General features: G+C 51.8%; 9 protein-coding genes across 9 annotated transcripts; 5 read left to right on the top strand and 4 right to left on the bottom strand.

The window, feature by feature from the left end:
* Window positions 1-344: 344 nt before the first annotated feature.
* On the bottom strand, window positions 345-1,213 carry ASPACDRAFT_110701 (uncharacterized protein). Its single transcript, XM_020195499.1, has 2 exons — window positions 1,035-1,213; window positions 345-982 (listed from the first exon to the last, which is right to left on the bottom strand). Exon 2 carries the CDS (start codon window positions 970-972, stop codon window positions 505-507), a length of 468 nt encoding a protein of 155 aa, XP_020061629.1. The 5' UTR covers window positions 973-982; window positions 1,035-1,213; the 3' UTR covers window positions 345-504.
* A 2,982-nt stretch (window positions 1,214-4,195) lies between these two features.
* Window positions 4,196-5,888, top strand: gprC. The gene is made up of 2 exons (XM_020204303.1): window positions 4,196-4,853; window positions 4,907-5,888. The coding sequence occupies exons 1-2, from the start codon at window positions 4,266-4,268 to the stop codon at window positions 5,651-5,653; spliced, it is 1,335 nt and encodes a 444-aa protein (XP_020061628.1). The 5' UTR covers window positions 4,196-4,265; the 3' UTR covers window positions 5,654-5,888.
* Window positions 5,889-6,608: 720 nt separating this feature from the next.
* ASPACDRAFT_38859 (Zn(II)2Cys6 transcription factor) lies at window positions 6,609-8,543 on the bottom strand (the record flags this gene model as incomplete). Its single annotated transcript, XM_020200522.1, has 4 exons — window positions 6,609-7,191; window positions 7,260-7,522; window positions 7,579-8,238; window positions 8,301-8,543. 4 exons carry the CDS (start codon window positions 8,541-8,543, stop codon window positions 6,609-6,611), a joined length of 1,749 nt encoding a protein of 582 aa, XP_020061627.1.
* A 1,868-nt stretch (window positions 8,544-10,411) lies between these two features.
* Window positions 10,412-11,037, bottom strand: ASPACDRAFT_1852231 (uncharacterized protein). The gene has a single exon (XM_020197241.1). It carries the CDS (start codon window positions 10,848-10,850, stop codon window positions 10,440-10,442), a length of 411 nt encoding a protein of 136 aa, XP_020061626.1. The 5' UTR covers window positions 10,851-11,037; the 3' UTR covers window positions 10,412-10,439.
* A 673-nt stretch (window positions 11,038-11,710) lies between these two features.
* On the top strand, window positions 11,711-12,563 carry ASPACDRAFT_74795 (Dabb family protein). Its single transcript, XM_020204302.1, has 3 exons — window positions 11,711-11,789; window positions 11,858-11,968; window positions 12,040-12,563. Exons 1-3 carry the CDS (start codon window positions 11,727-11,729, stop codon window positions 12,196-12,198), a joined length of 333 nt encoding a protein of 110 aa, XP_020061625.1. The 5' UTR covers window positions 11,711-11,726; the 3' UTR covers window positions 12,199-12,563.
* A 246-nt stretch (window positions 12,564-12,809) lies between these two features.
* On the bottom strand, window positions 12,810-14,875 carry ASPACDRAFT_38856 (uncharacterized protein; the record flags this gene model as incomplete). Its single annotated transcript, XM_020200521.1, has 6 exons — window positions 12,810-12,880; window positions 12,930-13,035; window positions 13,106-13,388; window positions 13,488-13,618; window positions 13,674-14,048; window positions 14,546-14,875. 6 exons carry the CDS (start codon window positions 14,873-14,875, stop codon window positions 12,810-12,812), a joined length of 1,296 nt encoding a protein of 431 aa, XP_020061624.1.
* Window positions 14,876-16,511: 1,636 nt separating this feature from the next.
* On the top strand, window positions 16,512-18,685 carry ASPACDRAFT_1852228 (uncharacterized protein; the record flags this gene model as incomplete). The annotated part of the gene is made up of 3 exons (XM_020197240.1): window positions 16,512-16,758; window positions 16,832-17,306; window positions 17,365-18,685. The coding sequence occupies 3 exons, from the start codon at window positions 16,512-16,514 to the stop codon at window positions 18,485-18,487; spliced, it is 1,845 nt and encodes a 614-aa protein (XP_020061623.1). The 3' UTR covers window positions 18,488-18,685.
* A 514-nt stretch (window positions 18,686-19,199) lies between these two features.
* On the top strand, window positions 19,200-21,053 carry ASPACDRAFT_20520 (CocE/NonD family hydrolase; the record flags this gene model as incomplete). The annotated part of the gene is made up of 2 exons (XM_020198954.1): window positions 19,200-20,459; window positions 20,517-21,053. The coding sequence occupies 2 exons, from the start codon at window positions 19,200-19,202 to the stop codon at window positions 21,051-21,053; spliced, it is 1,797 nt and encodes a 598-aa protein (XP_020061622.1).
* Window positions 21,054-23,022: 1,969 nt separating this feature from the next.
* Window positions 23,023-23,753, top strand: ASPACDRAFT_110694 (uncharacterized protein). Its single transcript, XM_020195498.1, has 2 exons — window positions 23,023-23,236; window positions 23,306-23,753. The coding sequence occupies exons 1-2, from the start codon at window positions 23,141-23,143 to the stop codon at window positions 23,435-23,437; spliced, it is 228 nt and encodes a 75-aa protein (XP_020061621.1). The 5' UTR covers window positions 23,023-23,140; the 3' UTR covers window positions 23,438-23,753.
* The last annotated feature ends 910 nt before the right edge of the window (window positions 23,754-24,663 follow it).

The raw sequence follows: 24,663 nt of genomic DNA, 5'->3' as shown, positions 1-24,663 counted from the left end.
CTCATTCACCACGAGAGAGATCTCGGAAGCTTTCCTCCCGCCAGGCAAGGAGGTAGACAGACAGACAGACAGACAAGACGCAGGTCCGATCGGAAGCTGCCGTGCAAACAAACTTCTCCCTGCCTCCCCATTGGGCTCGACTAAAACTGCCGTCGGTGCCGCTAGCGAAAGTCAAAAAGAATAGCTCTGGGCCCCGTCTTGGGGTAAAACTAGTAATTATGGAAGACTATGGGAATTTCAAACAGAGTTTTTCTCTTTTGACCCATCTCCCGCCCTGTGGAAATTACCCTAGATGCCGAGAAAGGGAACTTCGGTGCCACCACCTGGCGGGGTCTCGCCGACAGAGAAGATAACATTGACATTGTATCATTTGGCTGAAGCATTGTCATTGGCGCTTGTTCTTTCCAAGTTGGACAAGCTTCTGCCGCTGTTTCGGGGGCACCTGGGAATTGTGGTGTACCGTGGACAAGGAGAGGAGAAGGGGCAAAGTTAGATGTCCCGTGTCTACTGTGATAGATACGCGAATTTTGTTGGTATTTGGTCTCTTCGGTTCTGGTAGAGGCTGAGGAGCCCTGAGATCGATCTTCGTGTGGGAAAATCAGGATGTGGTCCATGTGCCGTGTTTGATCCACTGCTACCACTGTTGAGGAATGCTATGTATGGAAAAGCCCACATTGCACAAGCAGTTCGACCACGATGCGATGCGATGCGATGAGATCCAGACCCGCACAGGATGCAGAACTTCGATTCAGTGAACCATGTCGATCCGCGAGCTTGGACGGTTTCTATATCGATGATCATCAAATCCAGTGCGGATGCAATGCCGAGTCGGAGCTGCAGGATTGAGAAATCCGGTACTATGGATGTGCACGCTCGCAGCAATTCGAGGTAGGTTAGGTGGGCTCTCGCACCCACGGCACGCACGACGATTTTACGAGGCCAAAGGCTATCGGCAATAACTGCCGATGTCATCAGTCAGGTCCTGGGAGGGTGATTAGCCACAGTGGCCATAATTGGTTAGGATCACTCGAGACATTTTATGAAGGCCTGAAGCAATCGGACTTGCCGCTTGGAACCAGTTGTCTTTCTCTACTCGAACCAGCGGGCAGTATTCCATGGAACCTGCCAAGAATCGCGCGTTGATCCATAAGCCATTCGACTCGAATTCGAAAGGGGTCAAGAAAGGCAGTCAGATCACAGGAGGCTTTTACTCGTAACAAAACTCCTATCGTGAGATATAACAAAACTCCTATCGTGAGATTGCGGGATTTATCTGCATTGTGTAGCGGAGTCCATAAGGACGGACTAGACTATGGGGTGCAGCAGACTTCGGGAAAGGTGCCAACAATAGAAAATGATTGTCGCTCTCGGATGATGTGGATCTGGGCTAGTCACACCCTAATTCCTAACGACGACAATGATGCGCGGCTGAAGAAACCGCAGATCTGCGCTGCAGTTTATCAAAGAACTTCTTCTCACTAGTGTTGTGCTCGTTGACGTTGGGAGATCAATTTGACCACCGATGACGTTCGCATCACAGATCAATCAATGCACCCTCTTCGACTCAGGATAACTTTTGAAAGAGCTCATAGGGCCAGCGAGCAGGATTGCTGGGTTAGATGCTTGAGTAAAGACAACCCCCCCTTACGACTTCTAACAGAGGTAATGAAGAGGGTCTCGAATCGAGCGGCGACATTCACTGCCCCTCGGAAAGAATTACTCCGAGCGGTCACAATGAGAGCCAGCTGAGTTCGGTTTCTTGCAGAGTCACAGGTGCCATAGGATGCACGATGCTTTGTCAGATGCCCCAGCTACCAGATCTCTCTCGCTGGTTCAACCATGGGAAATTCATCTTGACCGATAGCAGAAGGTGGAGGGCAGAGTTCGTGCAACCAGATGGTCCAAGTGCACCCCATGTCCATGGACTCGGGAAGATTCCGAAATCATCCTTGTCCCTTGCATGACTAGCAGAGTTGAATAAGATCAGAGCTTGTATGCATGTGTACGTACTGTGTAGGAGTTTCTGGGGAAGGTTGAACACCCAACCCACTCCATGGTGTCGGTAGAGAAAGGAACGTTCAACAACCGAGATCGGCATTCAAGCCACAGGGCTCTTATTCAAGCCAAGAGACAAGGGGGGAACTACTGCGTAGTGTACCGTGCATGTGAATCTGAGTAGGTGTGGAAGGGTAGAAGGAGCATGTCTCTGTGAGTTTTCTACGAAGAGAATGCGGTAGTTCAAGGTCATATTGATGATTTTGAAAGCCGACCAGGGATTGTGGTGCATTGAGACAACCGAGAGTTTGATAAATACTGATGCATATGCGAATGTACAGTGCAGTTCTTAGGCTGTCAAACTGGCCGAGCCATGCCCAGTCGGTTGACTCAACCGAAGAGACCAAGGCCTCCTGTAAGTTACTGTCACTAGTACTGTACATGCTAACCCAAAGTGTAGGCTCCACGAGCGTGAGGCAAATCGTATGCAACGTTATCAACAGCCCAGTACGCATCAGTAAGAATTGACAGCTTATTTGTTCCTGCGGCCTGGAAAAGTGGGGAGATGCCAAGAAATGGTCGGGGATAACCGCCCTCACCCATAGTAAGAGTAAGTAATCTCCGTCCGCTCCCTCCCTCTTTCTTACTTTCTCTCCCCCTGATACGCACTATCAGTTAATAATCAATCACCGCTAATCCCATTGCGAGAATGGTCCAGCTTCTCCCTCCTTCATGTAACCTTCCTGGTGGCGGACTAGCCACTTACGCCAGGAGACAAGCTGAGACAATGGGGTCATACCACCACCACCACTACCACCACTGTTTTGCTAGTCAGGGAGCCTAAACTATGCGATCGCACAATCCTATTCTTATTCTCAACTCTCTCGTTCATCCATCCGCCTTGTGCCAAGCCTCCGTATTGCCTCGTACGGTAGTCTCAGAGACAAAAACTTACTCGAGTGCCCCCAATCGGGAAGGTCACGTTAAAAGGCTGGGTGTGTGCATGTTTGAACTCAAGCCGTGCACGCTTTTGTCACTCGAAGCACTTGCCTGTGGAGAAGCATTGCACATACCGCGGTAGACTTTCCGGGACTCATTCAGTCCACACGCGACAATCTAGCCTCAAGGTGACGACGGGCTTCGAGTCAGACCAACGTGGATTGGGAAGGCGATCGGCGTCTCAGCTGGTGGGGCGGGCGAGTTTCTGGAAGGCGACAGCTGGACAGGCACTCCCAGGCTCATGAACTTAGTTCCCCCTAAGAGGGCATCTCTGGTCTCTGCCCTCACCGAGATGGGACAAGCGAAAGGCAAACAAACTCTGGTCTGGGGTTGTGGCTGCATCCTGCCACCTGCATCGACACGACATCTCAAGCCGCGGTAATCGATCCTGCCAATAGACATAGAGACTGCTTCCTCATCCCTGCTCATCCTTCAATTTGCCCGACGCTCAGACTCAACTCCAATCTCCCCCGGCAAACAACCCCAATGGGGGGAGGGGAGCACACAATAGACAATGCGGGCATTATTATTTTGTTAGTAAATGGTGGACAAGACAATTTAGTCCCGTCTACCCGTCGTCCACTCTCCGGATGCCTTCCGTCTCTTCCTATCCGTCTGTTCTCCACGGTTGTCCCCTATGCTTGGCATGGGGCTTGCTGCCAGGTCGCTGAATGCGATGTTCCCATGGCCAAGGTTTCAGGAACCACTTCTCACCGGACTAGTCGTCTCTCACTCACTCCGTCCCTAGGAGGCTAACGATTCCGGGTGATAGCTTCTGGGCATGAGTGAGCCTGGAGGATATGATGGGCAGCTAATTATCAACTAATCCATCAAAAAGCTTTACTAGAGGCCCATCTCCCCACAATGGTCCACTCGCCGTTGCCGGTAGTTTTAATCCAGTCCATACCGTTGTGGCTCGTCCCTCTTCGACCGCCACGGAGAATTACTATCTCCCCCTCCTCCTCCAACTTTCCTCTCATTTTTACTTCTGGGAACCTGTGATAAGCGTTTCTCCTGGATTCGGAAAGCGTGCAACGAGTGTCCCCCCCCCCCCCCTGATCTGAGCTCTTGCCGATTGTTGCACCTTCTGGTCTGTTCACAACAACTCAAACTTTGGGTCAATCCATCGAGCGTCGAGTACCCACGATCCCCGCCCCTTCAAAAGCGTCGTCCTTCCCTCCGGGGCGCTGCTACATCACTAGTTATCGACTTGAGGAGGGTGATGTGAGAGCAGTGCATCCGGACTCGCCACGTTTAGAGACGTTGCAATAATGAGCCTTGTTCAAGTACTGAATGCTCTGGGAGCATTCGAGGATGATAGCCACGGTCTCTCTCCTCGTACATACTTGAGGGATGGGGTAACGATGGACATCGATCCGCTTCCGAGCACTCAACGCAAGGGTCTCATTGCCGTCTCGGTCATGGCCATTCTCTCATTTTTAGCGACACTCGCTCTGATATCTTTCATCACCTATCGACTCGTTTTCTGGCGGGGATCTTATGCACGGTATATTGGTTACAATCAATACATCATCCTGATCTATAACCTTGTGTTGGCCGATCTGCAACAGTCACTCGCTTTCTTGATTTGCCTCAAGTGGATATCGGAGAACAAAATATCGGCCGATACTGCTGGATGTTTCCTCCAGGGTCTCTGGCTACAGATTGGCGACCCGTCTAGTGGTCTCTTTGTGCTCGCGATTGCTATTCATACATTCCTTTTGGTGGCCCTAGGTTATAAACTGAGCCATCGGGTCTTTGTGGCATCTGTGGTGGGGATCTGGGTCTTTGTCGCCATTCTGGTTATCATTCCACTCGCCTCACATGGGCGTTATGTGTTTATTCCCTCGGGGGCCTGGGTAAGGACCGGCATCCACAAAAAGCGGTTGTGTTAATCTGACTTTTTCGTTAGTGCTGGATCAGCGAAGACTACGAAGCGATGCGATTATGGACACATTACATCTGGATCTTCCTGGCGGAGTTCGGCACCGTATGTCTTTACGCAATCATGTGGTTCCAACTTCGCCGCCGCATCAAGCAGTCTGCGATTCTGGGCAATAGCCACATCGAGAGCCTCAAGCGCCTCCGTCGTGTTATCGGATACATGGTTATCTATCCGATCGCCTATATTGTGCTCTCCCTTCCTCTTGCCGCCGGACGCATGGCCACCGCACAGGGAGATGCTCCGAATGTCGCTTACTTTTGTGTCGCCGGTGCTATGATCACCAGTTCCGGCTTGGTCGACGCTTTACTGTACACCCTGACTCGCAAAAATCTCATCCTGGAGTCGGAACCCAGTCACGATAACAGCTACAAGTTCGCCAGCAGCAAGAACCGCAAGACGGACAACAATCATTTGACAACCATCACCGCCGACCCCAAATACAACCGTACCGACGTCAGTGCCCTTCGCATGGCGCGCCACGAGGAAGAGGATCTGGAACGTACCGTACGCGACGGCTCTACCGACAACATCGTTCAGCCCAGCGGGGTCGAGCTGTCGACCCTGGGCAAGGTGTATCAGTACACGACGATCGAGATCACCAGCGAACCGGCCTTCCCAGTAGAGGGCGAGGCGAGCGATCAATCAAGCAAGGGGTCATTCGATGGCTCTCCCGACAGAGGCAATGGGCAAGCAGCCCGCATGTGGGGAAGATAGAGACCGCAATGGCCGGCCGCCCCAACGTGATGCTTGTCCGATGGCCCGGACTCCTTGACGCTTTGTATACTCACATTTCCTTTTTCATACCATACATTTAATTTCACGTCCCTCTTTCATTCTTCACCCTGACCTATTGGCTTGAGACATTCATCCCCTGACTTTTCCTTTTCCTTCCATTGCGGGTCGATTGTCAGCGCCCCAACCGATACACAATACTTATGCCCATGTATATATTGACCTTCTGATACATGAATTCCAGACATATGATGAGATACACAAACCTATCATAGAAGTTTTTCTGTCATCCAGAAAATGCCATACATTCCAACGCCATGTTTGCTAAGCTAGAGCAGTCCTTAAACAGCGCTGTTCTTCAACCTCTCCCCGTAGTCAACTGGGTTAACATTTACTAAGTCATGCAAAGTGAGGTCGAGGTCATTCTCGACTCAAATAACTTACCATAACCAGATGTCTGAGTAGAGGTACCGGGATTGTTGACTTTGTGAGAGGTCCTACCACTACTGAGAGAATCCTCTGCTAAGCTGAAGTAAAAAAAGAAAAAGAAAAAAGGAAAAACATACTGAAAAAAACATACGTCTCGATAAAATTCCAGATATATTGCATGATGCAAGAACATATCTTCGATAGGATATATATATATATAATGCAAGAAGAAATGAATCGCTCTGTGCTGTGCTATCTACCAACCTAAAGCCCCTCCCAAATGCGAATACAAGAATAGCATGAGACGTGAGGATGATGAAAGAAGGAAAAAGCGACCGTTACCACTTCATTGAATTTAGCGGCATCCCCTCGGTCACATAACGTCATTGTGGTTAGAGCGCCGCATGGGAAGCAGCCATATAGGCAAACCCGACTCTACTGTCCTTGTCTTTTTTTCTTCGTCAAGGTTGCGACGGGTGATGATGGTTAATCGGTGGACCGGCGAAAATCACCTCCCGCGATACAGCTCGATCATCTCCCCTCTCACCTGTTTCGCTAGCGGCCACACCCGGCCTAGCACCTGCAGGGCCCCGACTCCGAGCTCGATGCGCGCTTTCAAAGCATCTTCTTTGGCTCCCTTGGTGGAAGATGCAGGAGCAGCAGGGGAAGAAGCAGAAGACGATGAGGGCGAGGGCACGCACATCATGAAGGTCGCTGTGTGCACGACGATGGCGAGCGCCAGGGCGCAGGTGAAGAAGGGGGTGCGGGACTGTACGGAGCTGGGGAGGGTGGCTAGATTCGAGATCAGGTCGGCGGCTCGGAGCATCTTCTGGGCGTGGATGTTGAGCGGGAGGTGGGGGGCGGGAATGGGGTTCGTGGGGTTCGATGTTGATGGTGCGGATGCGGATGCGGATGCTGGTGATGATGATGATGATGATGATGATGATGATGATGGGGGGCTGAGGACGCGAAGTCTTGTGCAGGAGGATGAGGAGGCGGGGTTAATTGCCGCGTTCGTGGTTTGCGCGTTTGCGCGTTGGTAGGAGGCGAAGCGGATTGTCGACTGGGGGTGATGGAGGTGGATAAGACTCCTATATGGTTTTGTTTAGTGTATGTGTATGATGGGTGATAGAGAAGTGGGTGGAATCAGAGAGCATACAGGTAAGTGATCATTAAGGCCTGGAAGGCCATCTCGTCGATAGTGGCTGCGTCGGTCATTGAGGGGGTTAAGGGTAAGCGCATGAGTAAGGAGACGAGCCGTGCGTCCAGCGTCTCGGTTTGTGTCTCGGTTGCAGGGTCAAGGGATTGATTGAGCTCGAGCACAGCTCGAAGAAACTGTACTGCGTGGATGCGGGAGACGGAAGAGGTGAGGTCAGATGGCCAGTCGGAGAGGGAGGACAGGGTCAGGGGTTCGGATTTCGTCTGGCTGGCTGTCAGATCAGGACCTTCTATGAAAATGGGGTCAGGGTTGTGCCTACTTCGTTACCACTACCCCCTCCTGCAACCATGTTGTAAGTCTCCTCGGGTAAAGGGAGCCACACATCGGAGTCCTCCCAGCCTGAAGAGAGCACCCCGCGTTGCCCGGAGCCCATGGCGGCCATGAGTCCCTCCGCGACGTAGAGCTCCCACCAGGTTCGTCGCCAGCTTTCCTCCAGTACGGGGTAGCCGTGGGAGTTCTCCGGGGCAAACGCCTGGGTCTGCATGCCGATGCTGTATGCAACCTGGATGGCCTCCCGGAGAAGTCGTCGTGCGGCCTCTTCGCCACCATGCGAATGCTCCAGGATGCTGAGTAGGAGGAGACCTTGGGCTTGAAAGCCATCTTTCGGGGCGGTGAGAACGGTGTAAGCGGACTGATAAAAGCCGTCCTTGAGCGTCGGAGCAGAAGTATAGTGACTGCCGATGTAGCGCATGATGTCCGGAATATAATCTGGTATATGCTGTGCAACGGACGATGCCAGCGCCCGTCTCGGTAATAGTATAGGATGCGATCTATGGAAGTGATGGTAGTAGAGCTGAATCATAGCATCATGGGTGATATCCTCGGCATGAGGGATATGCACGGGCGTCGGCGATGTTGGCGCTGTATCTTGATGGAAAATATCAAGACTCAGGTCAGGAATGTCGAGGAGGGAATCTGGCTAGTTCCATTAGCAAGACGACGTCTTCGACAAGTGCTTGGCGGAGAAGGGTATGTATGTACATCGAAAAATGAGGCATCCAGCCAGTTCATGATATTCGACGAGAACAGAGCATCGGCCTCCTCTTCCGCTGTCGGTCCAGGGCCCGTCTTGTTACTCCGCAGCCCACGACGTGATCGGACATATCGACAATCATGATTATTGTTCTGGCACCGAGTGCAGATGGGCATGCGGGCATCGCATTTCAGATGGCGGCGCCGACAGGGTACACAGGCGAGTGCGGAGGGTTTGCCGGAATCCTGCATGGTCTTGATAGATACTGATTCATAGTGCCAGATCCAGGGACTACGGCTGACGACATCGCAGTGAATTATAAAGGAAGAGCGAGAGGCGGTTTGGGAAAATGAAGACATCCACCGCAGCCAAAGGGATCTGAACCCCGAGATTTGGATCCTCAGGAACCAATCCCGCGAGACCCCGACTCGGGGACCATCGCAGATTGGCCCATTGCAACAGATCGACAGCCTTGCATCTGGAGGCTGTTCATGACTTCATGCGTCTAGATTTCCGGGGTCCATTCCCATCAGCGCAATGAAACCTGAAACGGAGCATTTAATTTTTTTTTTTTTCTGTTGACGCTGCTTCGAGATTGGTTCGGGTTTACTTGCAGCTGATTGCGACTTGTGTGTAGAGTAGAGGAAGGACCTGAACTCGGGGACCAAAGTGCAGGCATGCGCTGAGGGGCGGAGGGTGGAAAGTTTGTTGCATGAATGAAAGGGAGGAGAGGGGGGGGAGGCTTGCTGTGCTACGCAAGCCAATTTAGAGTCTAGGTCGGAGAATTTTCCCACCCTGGAGGGGATGAGTGACGGAATAATACGAATACAATCGAGTTAAGAACCATGAAAATGGAATGAAGTAGATTCATGGATGTGAGAAGGAGATAGGAGATAGTCTCCCCGACCGGGGCGGTACCGACTGCCCGGATCAGGTCACGGGACCGTCAGGGGGTTCCCCGGAGAATAGAAATTACTCCCCATCTTCCATCGCAATCAGTCGGTCGGGATCCATTTCCATTCCATCAACCTTGCCCTCTCCTGCCCCTCATCATTATGCGTCGCCGTCATCCGGGATATTGACAATTTATTTGTTAGGGCTCCACTACCTTAACACCGACTCGGGGTCCTGCTCATCCAATCCACAAATCATTTAATGAGGGATCAATACCCATTAGTCGGCGATATATCGGGTTCTAGAAGAAGGGAAGCCGACGCCTGTCAGACTGAGGTGGCACTGTGGCATCCTGTTTCTACCCCACTCGGGGAGCGGCTCTGAAGGGTTGCAATTTGCCCCGAGCCTATAATTATGCATTTCTCTTGTTAGGGCTTGCCTAGGATGCTCAGGGCGCTCTCATTTATATGTCAAGTGTCCTAATAATATCACCAGCTCGAGGTTCAACCTGTGGATCAGGTTCGGAAAGCCCGAATGGTCCCCGACGCCGCGTGGCAGCCCCTCGGTTCCATCCACAATCGCTCGGAGCAAACCTTGTATGACGAAGGCATATACTATGTCGAATGGTCACAACTAATACTTCTATATCATGAGATCTATTATTGAACTTGTGATCGGAAGACAGGGGGTGGTTCCACGTCATCTAAATCATAGATATCATGCTACATATATTGGCCGCTCAGTCGACAAGTCACAACTACAATTCACTGTAGTCAAATGTTGAGCATAGTTCGACAACAACGACGCCACTCTAGCGATCATTTGTCACTGTAGCCTCAAATCCCAGTCACATACGCCTAGTCAATAGTTCTGTCGGTGCCTTTCCGGTGGGGTGCTCGTCACTTGTTTCTGGCACCCTTGCCTCAACAAGAGATGCGTTGAGACCGTACTTCGCATGTCAACATCGATTACTTAGGAATTCCGGCCAAACAAGGAAACTGGAATGCGATTCCAGTTCTAATGTCTGGAGCCCTACACAAAGATCATTGGGCCCATCAGCCCATCCATGTGTTTGTAAGAACATTGCTCTGGATATGGCTCGACGCAAGTTGAGCCCCATAGATGTTCATTCATCAAAGCCAGAGAAGGAATGTAGGTCTCAGCTACATCCCCGATAAACCCGTTTGATAGACTCGGACTCAAGCAACACACCCACAGAGACAAGGCCCCACCATTTGAGCCAAGTGCTTCCATCAGAAGAAAACAAGCTGCAGCTTGATATCCTTCGTAACCTCCTCTCCCCCTTTATTCCACATACTCAAGGTCATGGTCTCCCCGGCCACTTTTCCCTTATACCTAAAGTGAAATCGATAACTCATCAGCAGCGATTCGAGGTTTGATACAAGGGGACCCCACCAATAGTAGGTGCTGTCCTTCTCGTTCTGGAAAATCTCGATCTCCTTCTCCCCGGAACCATTGGTAGACACCTTGCTGACCGTGCCGTGGTGGTTCGAATTGGACTTCACTTGCCCGCCTGCGTCCTTGGACCATTGAAGGATGACGGCCACACGGTCCCCGGTCTGGACATTGTCGCGGAAGACGACCGAGAACAGTTCGTTGGTGGCGTATGGGGAGTAGCTGAACTTGCCGGAGTAGATGAGCATGTTGCCTGTATTGTCTGAGGGTGTTGAGGCTTCTTATTCCCAGTGAGTTGCTGTATTGCTCGTTGAGTCTCAAAGGCAAGATGCTGCCCTTTTACGGAGCATGCTGTCCATACTTGTGGCAAGAATGCAGGTTGAATACCGGTAAATCTATGCAAAGTGGCTGACATTACCCGCATGTCAATATTATGGTTCTTGTGATATTTTCTGCAAAGTCAGGTCAGTCGATGTTACCATAAATGTACATCTCTGGACGACGAGGTTGGGACTCTGCTCCCTATGCTAGTCGGTTAGTAGTATAAGTCCGTACTGAATAGCTCTCCTGATAAGGATGAGGATAAGAGGCTAGAAAAGGCATAGACGGGAGCTGATCCAAAGACCCCGACAGGGTCACTAGCTACTCGTCCCTACGTATAGATATTCCACCATAAATCTGCCCGAGCCCCTGTCGACATGAGAAGCAGATCTACTCGCCAATAGTATCATAACCATTACACCTTGCTGATCACACTCTGAGTCTTAATGCCTGTGGCTTATGCCCACAGTGTGACTTGACGCTGCACTCAAGCTTACTAATCTGTTCATTTCACTGAGTTACGGTAACATACGGAGTATACTAGATAGTGATAACCGTCATACAGTGCAGATAAGTCGATGAAAATGGAAGGTGAAGGAATCCTCAGCTGTCTACTCATACATAATCTAATTCTCAACTAAACTTACAAGACCGACCAAGATCATGCTGACTGATCCACCTCTTTCCCCGCACGCGACTTGGTGTGTTGGCATGGCATCGTCCTTATTATCCGCCCAGCCCATTCCCCTTCCCCTCTTCAACAACAACACCAACAACCACCGGTTTCGTTCCAACCAGACAACATGATCACCCACATCGTGCAATTGCAATTCAAGTCTTCGACGAGCCCCGACCGGGTTGAAGAAGTGCGTCCCGTGCTGTTACTTCGAGCCGACCAACACCCTCGCTAACAGGACTTGATATAATTCGCTAGGTATGCAACAATCTGGTCGCGCTGAAGGACAAGTGTCTTCATCCGACCACCCAGACGGCATACATCAAGTCCTTCCGAGCCGGGAAACAGAATTCGCCCGAAGGGCTGCACGTACGTTGCACTCACTCCCTTCAGCCCTGCGAGAGAGTTGTTTTCTGCTTGGACTAAACTCTCTGTCGCAGAACGGCATCACTCATGTGTTCGTCATGGAGTTCGAGTCCGAGGAAGACCGCGAGTACTACCTGAACAAGGACCCCGATCATCTAGCCTTCGTCAAGGGGGGTCTGGGCGCCGACATTGAGAAGGCGCAGGTAGTCGATTTTACGAACGGCGTCTTTTAGATTTCCCGGGCGCCCCCTACCGTCTCCCACCTCAAATGGCATGGTAGTAAGCCGGGAGATGGCCCGCGCGGCCCGCGCGGCCGGGGGGATGGGGGGAATGTTGACTGCACGGACTGCAAGACCCGACCTGGACCTGGTCGTGTAAATAGATAATTCTTCGAGCATGTGCTGATAAGCGAATTGATGTTTCGTGGACATCTAATCATTGACTTGATTTCATTCGCTATATTCTGATTCGGCGCTTGAAACCCCGCTGCAGGTGACTCGGCCGGAGTGAGTCCTTACCGTGTACCGACCAAATCAATTGGATACATAAAAACCGGCGACACCAATCGTCAAGTGCGAAACGAAATTGCTACGGGTTGAATAACTGCAATCGAACCTCATTCTGTTCTATTGTATAAAAAGCGTAGCCGAGGCGATCCATTTTATTGCCAAAGTTGCCAATCCCCCGACTTTCATTCCTCCCACGCATGCCTTGTGTAATTGACAGCACCGAATACCTAAGACTGTCGAAGAGAGAGTTCATTTCGAACTCTCATCTCACGCACAGCGCGGTACAGCCTAATCGACGGAGCCCTATCCTAACACCATCTGTAATTAGGGGCGGCTTATTCCACCGATTGTTCGCGCGTCCACACCAGGCTGGGCACACAGAGAGCAACAGTGACCGTTGCAAGTACTGCCGAGTCAGTATTGTGCCTCCTACCCTATGAAGGCTAACTGCTTACCTGGTACGAATTGATATCCGCAGCCCAAGGAGGAACGGACTACTCTCTGGTTATCTTCCGGTAGGGTATCGACGTACTTGGCATCGCGAAGCACATTGCGGATGACCTGATCGCGTTAGTTTCCACTATCCAGACAACCAACCGCCCCAGAAACTGGACACAACGCTATGCTTTACCTCATTTTCCACTGACTCGTTCAGCCGCCCGGCAATGTCGTGCTTGAACCCAGTTCTCACGACCAAGGGTCCCATTGCTGCGCCCACAATCAAACCCAGCTGCTGGCTGAGGTATGCTCCAATCGAAGACGCCAGAACCTCTGGCGGCGCGCGACTGGACATGTCGATAAAATCACCGGCGGTGATGATGCCAATCGGCGTACTCATGGGAATCACCAACAAAGACTCCGCGACCGGATGGTCGAAATGCCAAGAGAAAAAGAGGAGGACTGATGAGAGGATGCTGATGACAGCTGAGTAAAGACTTCACGTTCTGTACCGTTTTGTTCTGCTCGGGTTAGACATGAATGGAAAACACAAGAGACGAAGGCGTCGTACTTACCGCTGGATGGCGAAGCCGGAAGCCATGGACCCGACTGCAAGTCCCATCGTGCAGAGAACGAGGTACATTGGAGCCGTAGCCTCCGAAAGACGCTTCACTTGGGTGGGGTATTGAGTTATAGTAGCAACAAGCTGCGCAGGGTTAATCATCCGGACAGATGCAAAATTCTCCATGTGCGACACTCACCCCATATCTCCCGCTGAAGATCAGTAGCTCCACCAACCAATATTGATCGATACCTTTGGTAGCCAGCTTTAGAGGCACCAGCGGTCTTTTCGTCCACAGAATCTCGTGCAAGATAAGAAGATTGCTGCAAGTGGTGAAGATCACCAACCAAAAATCGATGTGGGACATCTTGCCGCCTTCCTGGCCTGCAATTGTGATGGCCATCAACAAAGCCACGACCGCAGTTGCATAGGTAGCAATGCCCAGGTAACCAAGTTGCTTGATATTACCCCCGTTGGAAGTTTGGGGCTCGGCGGCTCTTCGTGGTGGTCTGGGAAGTATACGCGGGACAGAACCAAACAGAGCACAATGAGTGGCAACCGACCAGCAAACGCCCTGTCCTTGTCAGTTCCCATTGGATTACTTCGGAAGGAGACCCCCTTACCATCTCCAACCAAGTAAATTGACCACGATAGTGCTTATTGGAGCCCCGACGCCTCGTCCGATCATAGCTACAACGTTGGTGTAGCTCCGCAAAAGGGCAACATCACGCGGAGCAGCAAGATCTAATTTTACATTAAGTGTAAGCTAAACCATAGTGGAGGAAGATGACAACCCACCGGTGATGATTATCGAGATTGTGATGGCCATGCCAGCAGCGCCGACGTCACTGACGATTCGCCCTGCTATCAACCCAGTCATAGACAACTGATAGTGAATCAAAGACGACGTCCTAAGGTAACCGACCTGATAAGACAGCCTATGCCAGAGATTGAGTATCCTACAAGCATGGATAACTTGCGCCCCCATGCATCTGCCAATGTGCCATACTGTACAACCGAAGCTCCTGTTATTAATGGGTTTCATCCTATAGATGAAGAGCAGACACGTACAATCGGTAATGCAATGCAGTAGCCCAGATTATAGCCGGTGACTAGCCATGGGCCTTTGGCGAGTTCATGGAACTCGGAAGCAATGACATCGTAGGTCGCGATGACGACTGACTCGTCAGAGCTAGCAAGAAATGCCCTGGTGTTGTTAGCTATTGTGAACGAGCCCAGTAAGAACAGGGGCATACCGACATATGCAATGAAAATCGCTAGTCTGGTACTACTGTTGGTGCCGCTACTTTTGTCCTTGGGACTATCCGTGGAATTGGGGCCTGTTGGATCCCTTCCATTTCCAGAGCTTGCAAGTAATCCGATTCTTTCACTCGAAGACATGACATTTGTTGGGCAGATCTGTAGTCTCCGACCGAGGAAGACATGACATGCCAGCAGCTTCTGGATAGCGACGCCATCTCAAGGCTCTGTTAATAAGACTCGGTTGATGATGAATTGAGGGATTATTCCACTGATGCAGCACGAGTCGCCTGCATGGTACCATTATCAGCCAATCCCGACCTAATCATGACGACGCTCATCAAGGCGATCCCGCTGGGGTGAGTCAGGGAGCAAAGAGAGTCGGCATTGTACTCGAAGACCATCATCGACTACCTGACTTGAGATGGAACCTGACGAGGGGAGCTTGTGATGTGGTGCCGTGTGCTGCCTGAATATACAGGCAGCTATATCAAGTATACATCGTCCAGTCTGTCAAACATACTGCCCGATCTAGATAGCCGACCAACATCAAACTCAGTTTTCTTTGACATTCGAGAAGGGCACATGGTTGCTCCGCAATGATTATTTGGATTCGAATGCTGGACTATAAACAAACAAAGACAGGTAGACCAGGAGGGGTCAACACAGGAATGTGAATAACTCCCGATCGAGACTACCGCCCTGAAAGCTGACCCGGTCCCGGCTGCCAAGTGGATGTCTATTGCCGGTTGCGCTCACGGTGGTTTGCACATCGTGCTGCTCTCTAAATATGTATCACTGGTCCTTTCTTGAATGGATGGATTGTGTAATTCATAATGAGCACACTCGTTTCCATGACTTGTGCGCCAACCTCGAGTCTGCACAGTTGGTTTAAATGGTTCCAATGGCTTCCTACGGCGCGGGTGCGGGTGCGACGACGGGCCGTTGCTGGGGTCCATGGAAATGGGCGAGCAAGCAGGGAACTAGATTGATTCTACACAGTGCCTCCATGCAACCTTAAACTTGGTACTATGGAGATGATCGAGCATCTCCCCCTCGCTACCGGACGATGACAGCATCTTTGGATCCTTTAGGATGTTTGTTTTCTTCCTCATTCCGCATGCGTGGGTCCGCTGCCCTGTCGATCCCTGCCAAGACAGGGCCTCGACACATGGATTTGCTGCATCCGATAGCTAAACAAAACCTTGGGTGCAGCATATCGAGGCCGATCTTTCCATACTTGGTCAATCCAGGAGCTCGATTCCGGAGATTACTTTTCTCGGCGACAGAGAGCAGCTGGCGCACCGGGAGCAGTCAATATCATGGTAAAGACAAGTGAGTATAGAGCGTATGAACATGTCTTATGCCTCAAGGCATCTGAACTCAGTCGTCCAGAGTGAGTCTCAAACAAAGAGATGTGGCATGTCTGAATGCAGTAGGCTTGCCATCAATAGCATCGACAAGACTTCAGATGAAAGATCTCGGACTTGACTCGATGCTATGGAGGGACGAGCCGGATATTTTTGGAGCTGGTCTACATTCCGGTGCTCGGGTTCAGCTAGCACGACGTAACCGAGCACATTTCTCGACCTGATCTCTGATGATATAAGTACAGCCTGCCAGAGTCCAAATGGGAGTCAGAAAAAGTACAACGACAAACCCATACGACAACCCGGCCCCAGCTCACGGGCCGAATTTCACCATCGACCCAGCTTCCCGACTTGGACATTTCCCTTTTTGTTAAGGTCAATCGGATACATTCTGTCTTTCATCAGCCATGAAGCTCACTTACTCCGGGCTGGCTCTGGCAGCCCTCACTGGCCTCATTGAACTGGCCTCCTGCAAGACGGTGAAGTTCAATGTCGATCTAACATGGGAGGACGGTAAGATAGCTGGGAATACGCGCAAAGCCATCTGGACCAACGGCCAAATTCCTGGTCCAACGTTGCGAGTCAAGCAAGGTGATGATGTGGAGTTCCTCGTCAACAACTCCATGCCGTTCGAAACTGCCATTCACTTCCACGGTTAGTCGCCCTATGCATGGTTTATCTCTTCTCTCCGCATCTTTCCCGGTTCGTACTAACATTGGGGTGATAGGCATCGTACAACAAGGTACCCCGTGGTCCGATGGCGTTCCTGGAATCTCGCAAGCCCCCATCCAACCAGGCGACGCTTTTCTATACAAATGGAAGGCAGATGCATATGGAACATATATATACCATTCACACATGAGAGCCCAGCTCGATGATGGTCTCTATGGTGCTATCTACGTGGAGCCTGCGGACTCAGTGGAAAGACCGTTCAGCCTGTTGACCAGTGATCAGACGGAGCTGCAGGCGCTGTTAAACGCTGAAAAGAAAACACAGCCGGTTATTATCTCTGATTGGCGTCAATTCACTTCTGAAGAGATTCTTCAGATTCAAGAAGACTCTGGCTTCTCAAGCTACTGTGCCAGTTCCATTTTAGTTAATGGAAAAGGTTCTGTCATTTGTCCCGGTCAGGATCATATTGACTCTCTAACCCGAGCGGGCGAAAGCCAGGCATTGGGAGATGTGCAAATGAGTGATATGGGGTGAGTTCTGCTCTGAAATTCTCTCTCTGATCTTCATGCTGAACATGATTGCAACCAGATGTATGCCACCTACTGCGTCACGGTATGCACGATACGACTTTGATCTCAGCAAAATTCCTCAGGGCTACTTCGAGGGCTGTGTGCCGTCTCAGGGTCCGAACCAGGTGTTCAATGTCGATGCTTCCAAGAAATATGTCAGTTATGATGTATTGAGTATGGCTGGCAGTGCCTCGCTAGTGTTCTCCGTTGACAGCCATCCGATGATTGTCTATGCGGTCGATGGACGCTATGTGGAACCATCCACCACCTACGCGATCAACATCCCCGCTGGCTCGAGATATTCGGTGATGTTGAAATTGGATCAGCCCGCTGGATCATACACGGTCCGCGCGGCCAACAAGTATGCCAACCAGATCATCAATGGCACAGCGACTTTGACCTACACCAACCAAGGGTCTAGCAGCCCCAGCGTAACCAGTCCGCAGAGAAACGTGCCGACCACCAACAGCAGGCCTGGTTCGACTACCTCGCCGGGGCAATACATTAATGAGCTTGGCACTGTTATAGATCGCAGTAAAAGCATCCTCGACGACAACACCCTCGTTCCATTCCCCGCCGAGCCGCCTGCGGCGTATGCCAATAAGACATTCATTCTCGACATTGCTCAATTGTCGACCTCGTATGGCTGGAGGCTAGGAAATGAGTCCTATCCGATGGATCTCGAGGACGTTCAATTCCCAGCACTGTTCGATCCCACCTCGATCCCCACCAAGAACATGATCGCAACCTTGAATGATACCTGGGTGGATCTTATCATCAATGTCACCACTGCCGGTCAGCCTCAACATCCGATCCACAAGCACTCGAACAAGTTCTACGTGATCGGACAGGGCAATTCGGCCTGGACCTACTCCTCTGTCCAGGAGGCGATGAAGAAGATCCCAAACAGCTTCAATCTGCAAACCCCTCAGATGCGTGACACCTTCCAGACCCCACCATCCCTGGGTGCTCCCAGCTGGATGGCACTCCGATACCACGTCAACAACCCCGGTCCTTTCTTCATGCACTGCCACATCCAGATGCACCACAGCGGTGGACTGGCAATGGCCATCATGGACGGAATCGACGCGTGGCCGGACGTGCCTGTGGAGTATGAGCTTGCGGTCATGCCCAAGCATTAGACCTTTCTTTCTCTGTGAATCTTGAACAACATCTTGTACTAATCTTGTGAGACCACTTTCTTTGATTTTCCATGGTGCATACATTGGTTCCGGGGTGTCGGCGTTGAGAGGTTTACTTTCACTTTGCTGTTGTCTGTCATTATCTTTTACAAGTTCTGTTAACTTGAAGCCCGCTGTATATAGAGGTCTGCTTTTCCGGTGTATAGTGCTGTAAAACCAGTACAATATTACTAATGTTTTTTGTTCATTGAAGTCTTCTCCAAAATTAATCTCCGCTGTACTCCGTAATCTGTTCTTCAAAACGAATAGCTGTACGCCTACCCTGCATGCTACAGTCAGTGAGGACTTGATGCGGTTGAGGACCAGCCTTGTGCCTCAGGCTACAGCTTGCGACAATTCAAATTGAGTTGCTTCGAGTTCTTTCCAGTTCACCCATAGTGATTCACCTGCTGCTGATTCTCCCCACTCCCCCACCTCTCTACAACCCGCCTTTCCCACTTCCCACTTCCCACTTCCCACTTACCACTTCCCGATGTCCTACTTCTGACCATCAGCAATTGCCAACGGGTGCTTCTCCGCATCAACCCCTCCTAGCCCCGGCATGTGGGGGAGTGGAGATATTGATTGACCTTCTCATGGTCATAAATAACAAGCATGCCTCAAAAGAATCCAACACAGACTATCCTTCACATCAATACTATCAACCTCCACCATGACCACTACCGAAAAGTCGATTCGCGCAGCCTTCCCTGATCTCGAATGGCACAAACTCACCCCTCCAACTGACCATCCGACTTTCACCTACTACGGCTTCCAACCGAGCAAGGCCATTCTTCCCAAGGGTCATGTTCGATCTCCGGGGTTCCGATCACTGCCTACAGACATGATCTACGGCCGAGACGTGGCGATCACCCTTCGTGACGGCATCAAGATCTACGCGGATATCTTCCGGCCCGTCGACTCGGACGATGTCCCCGTTCCAGCGATCATGCCCTGGAGCCCCTACGGCAAGACCGGCACCGGCCCCCAGAGCTACGACATCATGGCCCCGTTCCGCGCCGGTCTCGAGAAGGGACGCACATCCGGCTACGAGAAGTTCGAGGGGCCCGACCCCGCGGAATGGACCGCGCGTGGCTACGCGGTCGTCAACGTGGACGCCCGCGGGTGCGGCGACTCGGAGGGCAATATCGCGTTCTGGGGCCAGCAGGAGGCCGAGGACATCTGGGATGCGATCGACTGGCTGGCGCGGCAGCCGTGGTGCTCCGGCTCGGTCGGCATGGCCGGCAATTCGTGGCTGTCCATCGCGCAGGTCAACTTCGCCTCGCGGCTCGCGCACCCGGCCCTCAAGGCTCTCGCGCCGTGGGAGGGGCTCACGGATCTCTACCGGGATCTGGTGTTCCGTGGGGGGCGGCCGCACAACGAGCGGTTCCACGCCATGATCCTCACGGGCTTCGCCGGCCACGGGGCCGCGGAGAACATGCCCGCCATGATCCGCAAGCGGCCCTTCTACGATGACTACTGGCAGAGCAAGCGCATCCACCCGGAACGGATCGGCGACGTGCCGCTGTATGTTCTGGCCTCGTATTCGTCCATGCTGCATACCCGTGGCTCCTTCGAGACGTTCCGTGCCGCCCAGAGCCCGCGCAAATGGCTCCGTGTGCATCCCTATCAGGAATGGTACGACCTCTATCGTCCGGAGATGGTCGAAGACCTGGCACGATACTTTGATCGGTATCTCAAGGGCGTTGAGAATGGCTGGGAGGAGAGTACCCCGCCAGTCAGACTCTCGCTGCTCGGGTTCGAAGATAGTGTTGTGCAGACAATTCGCGAACGGCCTGAGAAGGAGTACCCATTAGCGCGGCAGGAACTGAAGAAGTTCTATCTCAGGCCGGAGACCATGACGTTGCAGCCACAGCAGCCAGTTGCCGTATCATCCGTCGCACATGCAGGACACGACCTGAAAGCCAGCTCGGTGAGCACTTCCCCATGAATCTTCTCTAATCACGCACTAACCGCTTGCACCGTCCAGGATTTCGTTCTATACTTTGACCAATACACCGAACTCGCCGGATACCCGCAGGTCCGTCTCTGGATGTCCTGTCCAGACCACGATGACCTGGACGTCGCGGTGCAAATCCGCAAAATCAACCGCGACGGCAAGCTCCTCGAGCATCTCAATTATCCGTGTCCCGTGCCGGCGACGGAAGTCCCGAATGTGAATACCGTCAAAACCCTGGGCCCGTCGGGCTTCCTGCGCGCCTCGCACGCGGTCACTCGCGATCATGATGATGAAGCCCGATCGACCGCGGAAGAGATCATGTACCGGCATGATCGACGGGAGCCGATTGCCCCCGGGACCATTGTACCATTGGACATCGGTCTCTGGCCGATGGGCATGGTCTTTGGGCCCGGGGAGGGCATCGTGCTCCGTGTGTCGGGCCACGATATGTGTTTCCCGGAGGTGGACTTCATGCGGCCGACGGAGCCGGACGATGAGAATCAAGGGGCCCATGTGGTTTACGGGGGAGGCGAGTATGCTTCGTATCTGGTGTTGCCTTTTGTGTGAGTCGTGTAGAGTTGGTTGTGGGAACAAACAGTATCACTCCTTGGGCTCTGGTATCCGACAGACCACCAACTCGAACAGATAAGGGGGGCGATCCGAATTGATCGACCAGGTTGTTCATTTCAAGACGACCATCAAACAAAGTCAATGCGCAATTGACAGGACAGCCTGATCCACTCATCCCGTTCCTGGTACTGGTACTTCTGCGCCATGGCGTCCGATGTCCGATCTAGCCTTATTTTGATTCACTGTGCTGTACTTTTGTGTCTGAAAATCCACTAGGGAGAGACTACTCCGAAGGGAAGATGACAGCAGTTCTGTGCGGGAAACCGACGTATGATCCAGGCTAGACTCCTGCGAGATTCGACGATCACAGTTGTGAAAACCACCAAAGCACTCTCGAGGGACTAGAAAGGGAATAGGTACAGTACTGTAGCGTACTGAAATCCAGAAACTATGGAAGATTATTTGCATCTTCCGATGAGATAGATCACAATTCCCTCCCACTTACCCCATCCAATGGCGAGAGCCATTTGGGAGGCTTCGACGAAGTACGCATAAGCGAGGTACTGTACCATTGTGGAGAAGGGAAGAAGGAGGTTCTGTAAACCTATGTGACGCATCATATCATTTCATTCCATGTATCGGCGCAGAATGCAAATTCAAACCACAAAGACGACCGGGGCCAGTTGAGGCGTCAAGCCCAGATCGAATGATGGGTCTGCTGCATACTGGAAAAATTGAGTGACCTACAGTACTCCGTACGAAGCTTCGACTTGGTATCTCCGAGGATCCCCTCAAGCCTCACCTCCCTCCCATTTCTTATATCCAGCACCAAGTTCGTCTAGGCAAAGTAACAGTCCAGGTAAGCCGCATTCTCCGTAATGTCGACGATAACGGGGCTAATGCCACGGCTTCTATCACCACCACCACATCAAAGAAGCGAAGAAGCAAAGCAGTGAAGCAGCGAAGTGAGGTAGGATGACTACGCTTGTTTGACTGAGGTGTGAAAGACTCTAGCGGCGGCAAAGCCAACCTTTTCAGCAAAGCGTTCCAGACTAACGGAAGTAGACTTCCGACACCATCACAACCACCACCCACTACCCCCTGACAATCTCACCAGAACACAATCCCCCAACCAGCTGTCAAACAACTCCCAAGAATAGAGTCGGAGTCGAACCTAACTCCACCAGGACCCGCCGAAGGTCCACCTTCCGGCCGAAGACCTAGCTTTACATGCAGCCTGAGTACTCCATTGGTAGCCCACATTTGGTGCAGTGACAGGTTGGGAGGTACGGGGTTCAGCTGAGGTTGCTTCATCCCAAACCCCAGTCAAGGGGAGTCCGGTCCGTCCCGGGACGAACACTTGCCGCTTTCATACTAGCCAGAAGCCTGACCTGCCTTACTGAGGGCCACTGCAATTGGGCCGATCATGGCCGACGGAGTATTCTTTGGGACCCAATTCATTGGGGCGGGGGGCTCATAGTAGTGGTTGCCTGCTCGAGGTTCTTCCTTAATCCGTGATCGGGTGTATCGGTGGTGGTGGTTGGCTCCTGGGACCCCCGTCGATCAACTCAGCATCCACGAACCATCTTGCGAATAACATCATCTCTCTTGACTGCAGTGTACAAAGTACGTAGTCGGGAGCGGACCCCAGGACTGACTAATGATACTCTAAGCGAATGCTAAGCGAGGACTAACGAGAAGACGTATCAAATAATTGTCAATAGCCTGATTCTTTTTGCGCTCCGCGGGAGCTTTTAATTTGGGAATGACACTTTTGTTTTCGGTGCCTAGCGAGTAGCTAATCCAGGGGGTTACTTGGTAGGTGCTGTACATAAGATCGAGGTTATCTTTTTCGGTCCGGTGAGTTTCGAGGTATATATACCAACTCGAACAGCAGTTAGGGATCTACTGTACTGCAACCCCTTCATTTTCAACCTCCAAGCAACTTCATCTTACCTTTTACCTTGTGACCTACCAGATTCTATTGCAGACCAATCCAATCCAATCCAATCCGCTACGATCCGTGACAAGTTTCCAAGTCCACACATTATTTCCATTTGTCTGCAAAACACCGTATAACCAACATGAAGCTCGTGTACCTCGTCTCGGTTTTCATGGCCACAGTGGCAATGGCAGCTCCGGTTTCAGGCACGGATGCGGTGGCGCTGGGCGAGAAGCAGGTACGTTGCTGAACCCTTCCGAGCTGGATGGGCTTAAAATGATCTGCTAACGATGAATCATTTCTACAGATGAACAGGGCAATGATGCTGGCCAGGAATGATACGCCTACCACCGGGATCTCGAAGAAGGTCGAGCAAGCGCAGCAGCAGCAACAACAACAAGGGCAACAGGGGCAACAACAAGGGCAGGGTCGGAATTGAGTGGGAGTCTGGTCAGGGGAAGAGGCTTGTCGAGTCGAGCCGGGGAGGGAAGAATATTCCACAAGATGATTGCGGACGGTGATGTTCGATTAGGGCTGCAAGATGGGAAGGGAGGTTTGGTTTGAGGCGGAGATATGGGTGACTACCTTAGGTATTTTTGCTGGTGGTTGACTATCTATCGTACATTGCTGGGATTCGGGAGAGTGGTCTTGTTTCCTTTGTTGGATGCGTGTGCCCGGATCGAAGGACTACCGGATTTGGTAATATGGGGGGCAGCGATGTGCTACTTGTGTCGCTTCAAGTTGATTATTGGGAGAATGACGGTCTCCAAACAAGGTTGCAGTGTGTAAGGATACATACTGGTACTTTACTGGGAGACTGGTTGTAACTGTTGTTACAGTTGTTTGATTGTGTTTCCAGTGGCAGCAATGGTTGCTTGATGATCTACGTGCGGGTCAGCAGTGAAAGGCTGTAGTTGTGAAACACCATTACATAGTTCGAACTAGGAGAGTTGACATCCGAGGCTTATGCAGAGCAACAGAATTACTGTCAAGCGAGATCTTGTTTGACAAAGACAAGGTGGTAAAGGTCAAGGGGCCGTGCATCAAGTTCCCGGTTGCAGCAGGAGTACATACGTCTCTACCTTAGGCATCGAATTCACCCAGAGCCGACTATTTCTACTGTGGTATGACCATCTTCCCGAGGTCAGAACCTCAAACAGCTATGTCACACAGATACTGTACAGTCCTGCCGGTACAGCGGCTCTTTGTCTGCCCACAACCCTTGCCACAGATCACGGCGATATGTCTCGAAACGGCCTTCTTGGGATCACCGAGAGTCTGACAATGAAGCTGAAGCACAACTCATGAGTCAGGCCTCCGCTTGCTCGGCCGTGACCGAGCACCACCTGCCCAGTAGGGTAGTTGTTGTGCCAGGAAGCGATCTCTCGATCCATGGACGGCCAGGTGGTATCGATCAAGCCACCTGATGCATGGGCGTAAAAGAACCTGTCATATTGGTCGGGGGGACTGCCCCTCTGAGTAAATGACATAAATGACATAATGATAGACTTTTCCCCAGATCGTGGCCAGGCGAAATGATGAACGCCTAGACTTCGTCGCCGTCCGGGGTTGGTGCGGGTTCCACGGCGTGGCTGTTGCATCCGGCGGCCCGGAGCCACTCAGCATAGTGCACAACCAGTGCCGAGCCATGGGAACCCGGCCACC

Source organism: Aspergillus aculeatus, assembly GCF_001890905.1.
Source record: "Aspergillus aculeatus ATCC 16872 unplaced genomic scaffold ASPACscaffold_1, whole genome shotgun sequence".
In the NCBI taxonomy this organism is placed as follows: Eukaryota; Fungi; Ascomycota; class Eurotiomycetes; order Eurotiales; family Aspergillaceae; genus Aspergillus; species Aspergillus aculeatus.
The sequence above is the reverse complement of the archived record's forward strand: the minus strand, read 5'-3'. Positions and strand labels throughout refer to the sequence as shown.

Coding starts and splice junctions, on each gene's coding strand:
- ASPACDRAFT_110694 (XM_020195498.1), top strand. CDS start 23,141: ATGAAGCTCGTGTACCTCGTCTCGGTTTTCATGGCCACAGTGGCAATG. Junction 23,237..23,305: donor TGGCGCTGGGCGAGAAGCAG/GTACGTTGCTGA, acceptor TCATTTCTACAG/ATGAACAGGGCAATGATGCT.
- ASPACDRAFT_74795 (XM_020204302.1), top strand. CDS start 11,727: ATGATCACCCACATCGTGCAATTGCAATTCAAGTCTTCGACGAGCCCC. Junction 11,790..11,857: donor GCCCCGACCGGGTTGAAGAA/GTGCGTCCCGTG, acceptor ATAATTCGCTAG/GTATGCAACAATCTGGTCGC. Junction 11,969..12,039: donor ATTCGCCCGAAGGGCTGCAC/GTACGTTGCACT, acceptor TCTCTGTCGCAG/AACGGCATCACTCATGTGTT.
- gprC (XM_020204303.1), top strand. CDS start 4,266: ATGAGCCTTGTTCAAGTACTGAATGCTCTGGGAGCATTCGAGGATGAT. Junction 4,854..4,906: donor TTATTCCCTCGGGGGCCTGG/GTAAGGACCGGC, acceptor CTTTTTCGTTAG/TGCTGGATCAGCGAAGACTA.
- ASPACDRAFT_1852231 (XM_020197241.1), bottom strand. CDS start 10,850: ATGCTCATCTACTCCGGCAAGTTCAGCTACTCCCCATACGCCACCAAC.
- ASPACDRAFT_110701 (XM_020195499.1), bottom strand. CDS start 972: ATGACATCGGCAGTTATTGCCGATAGCCTTTGGCCTCGTAAAATCGTC.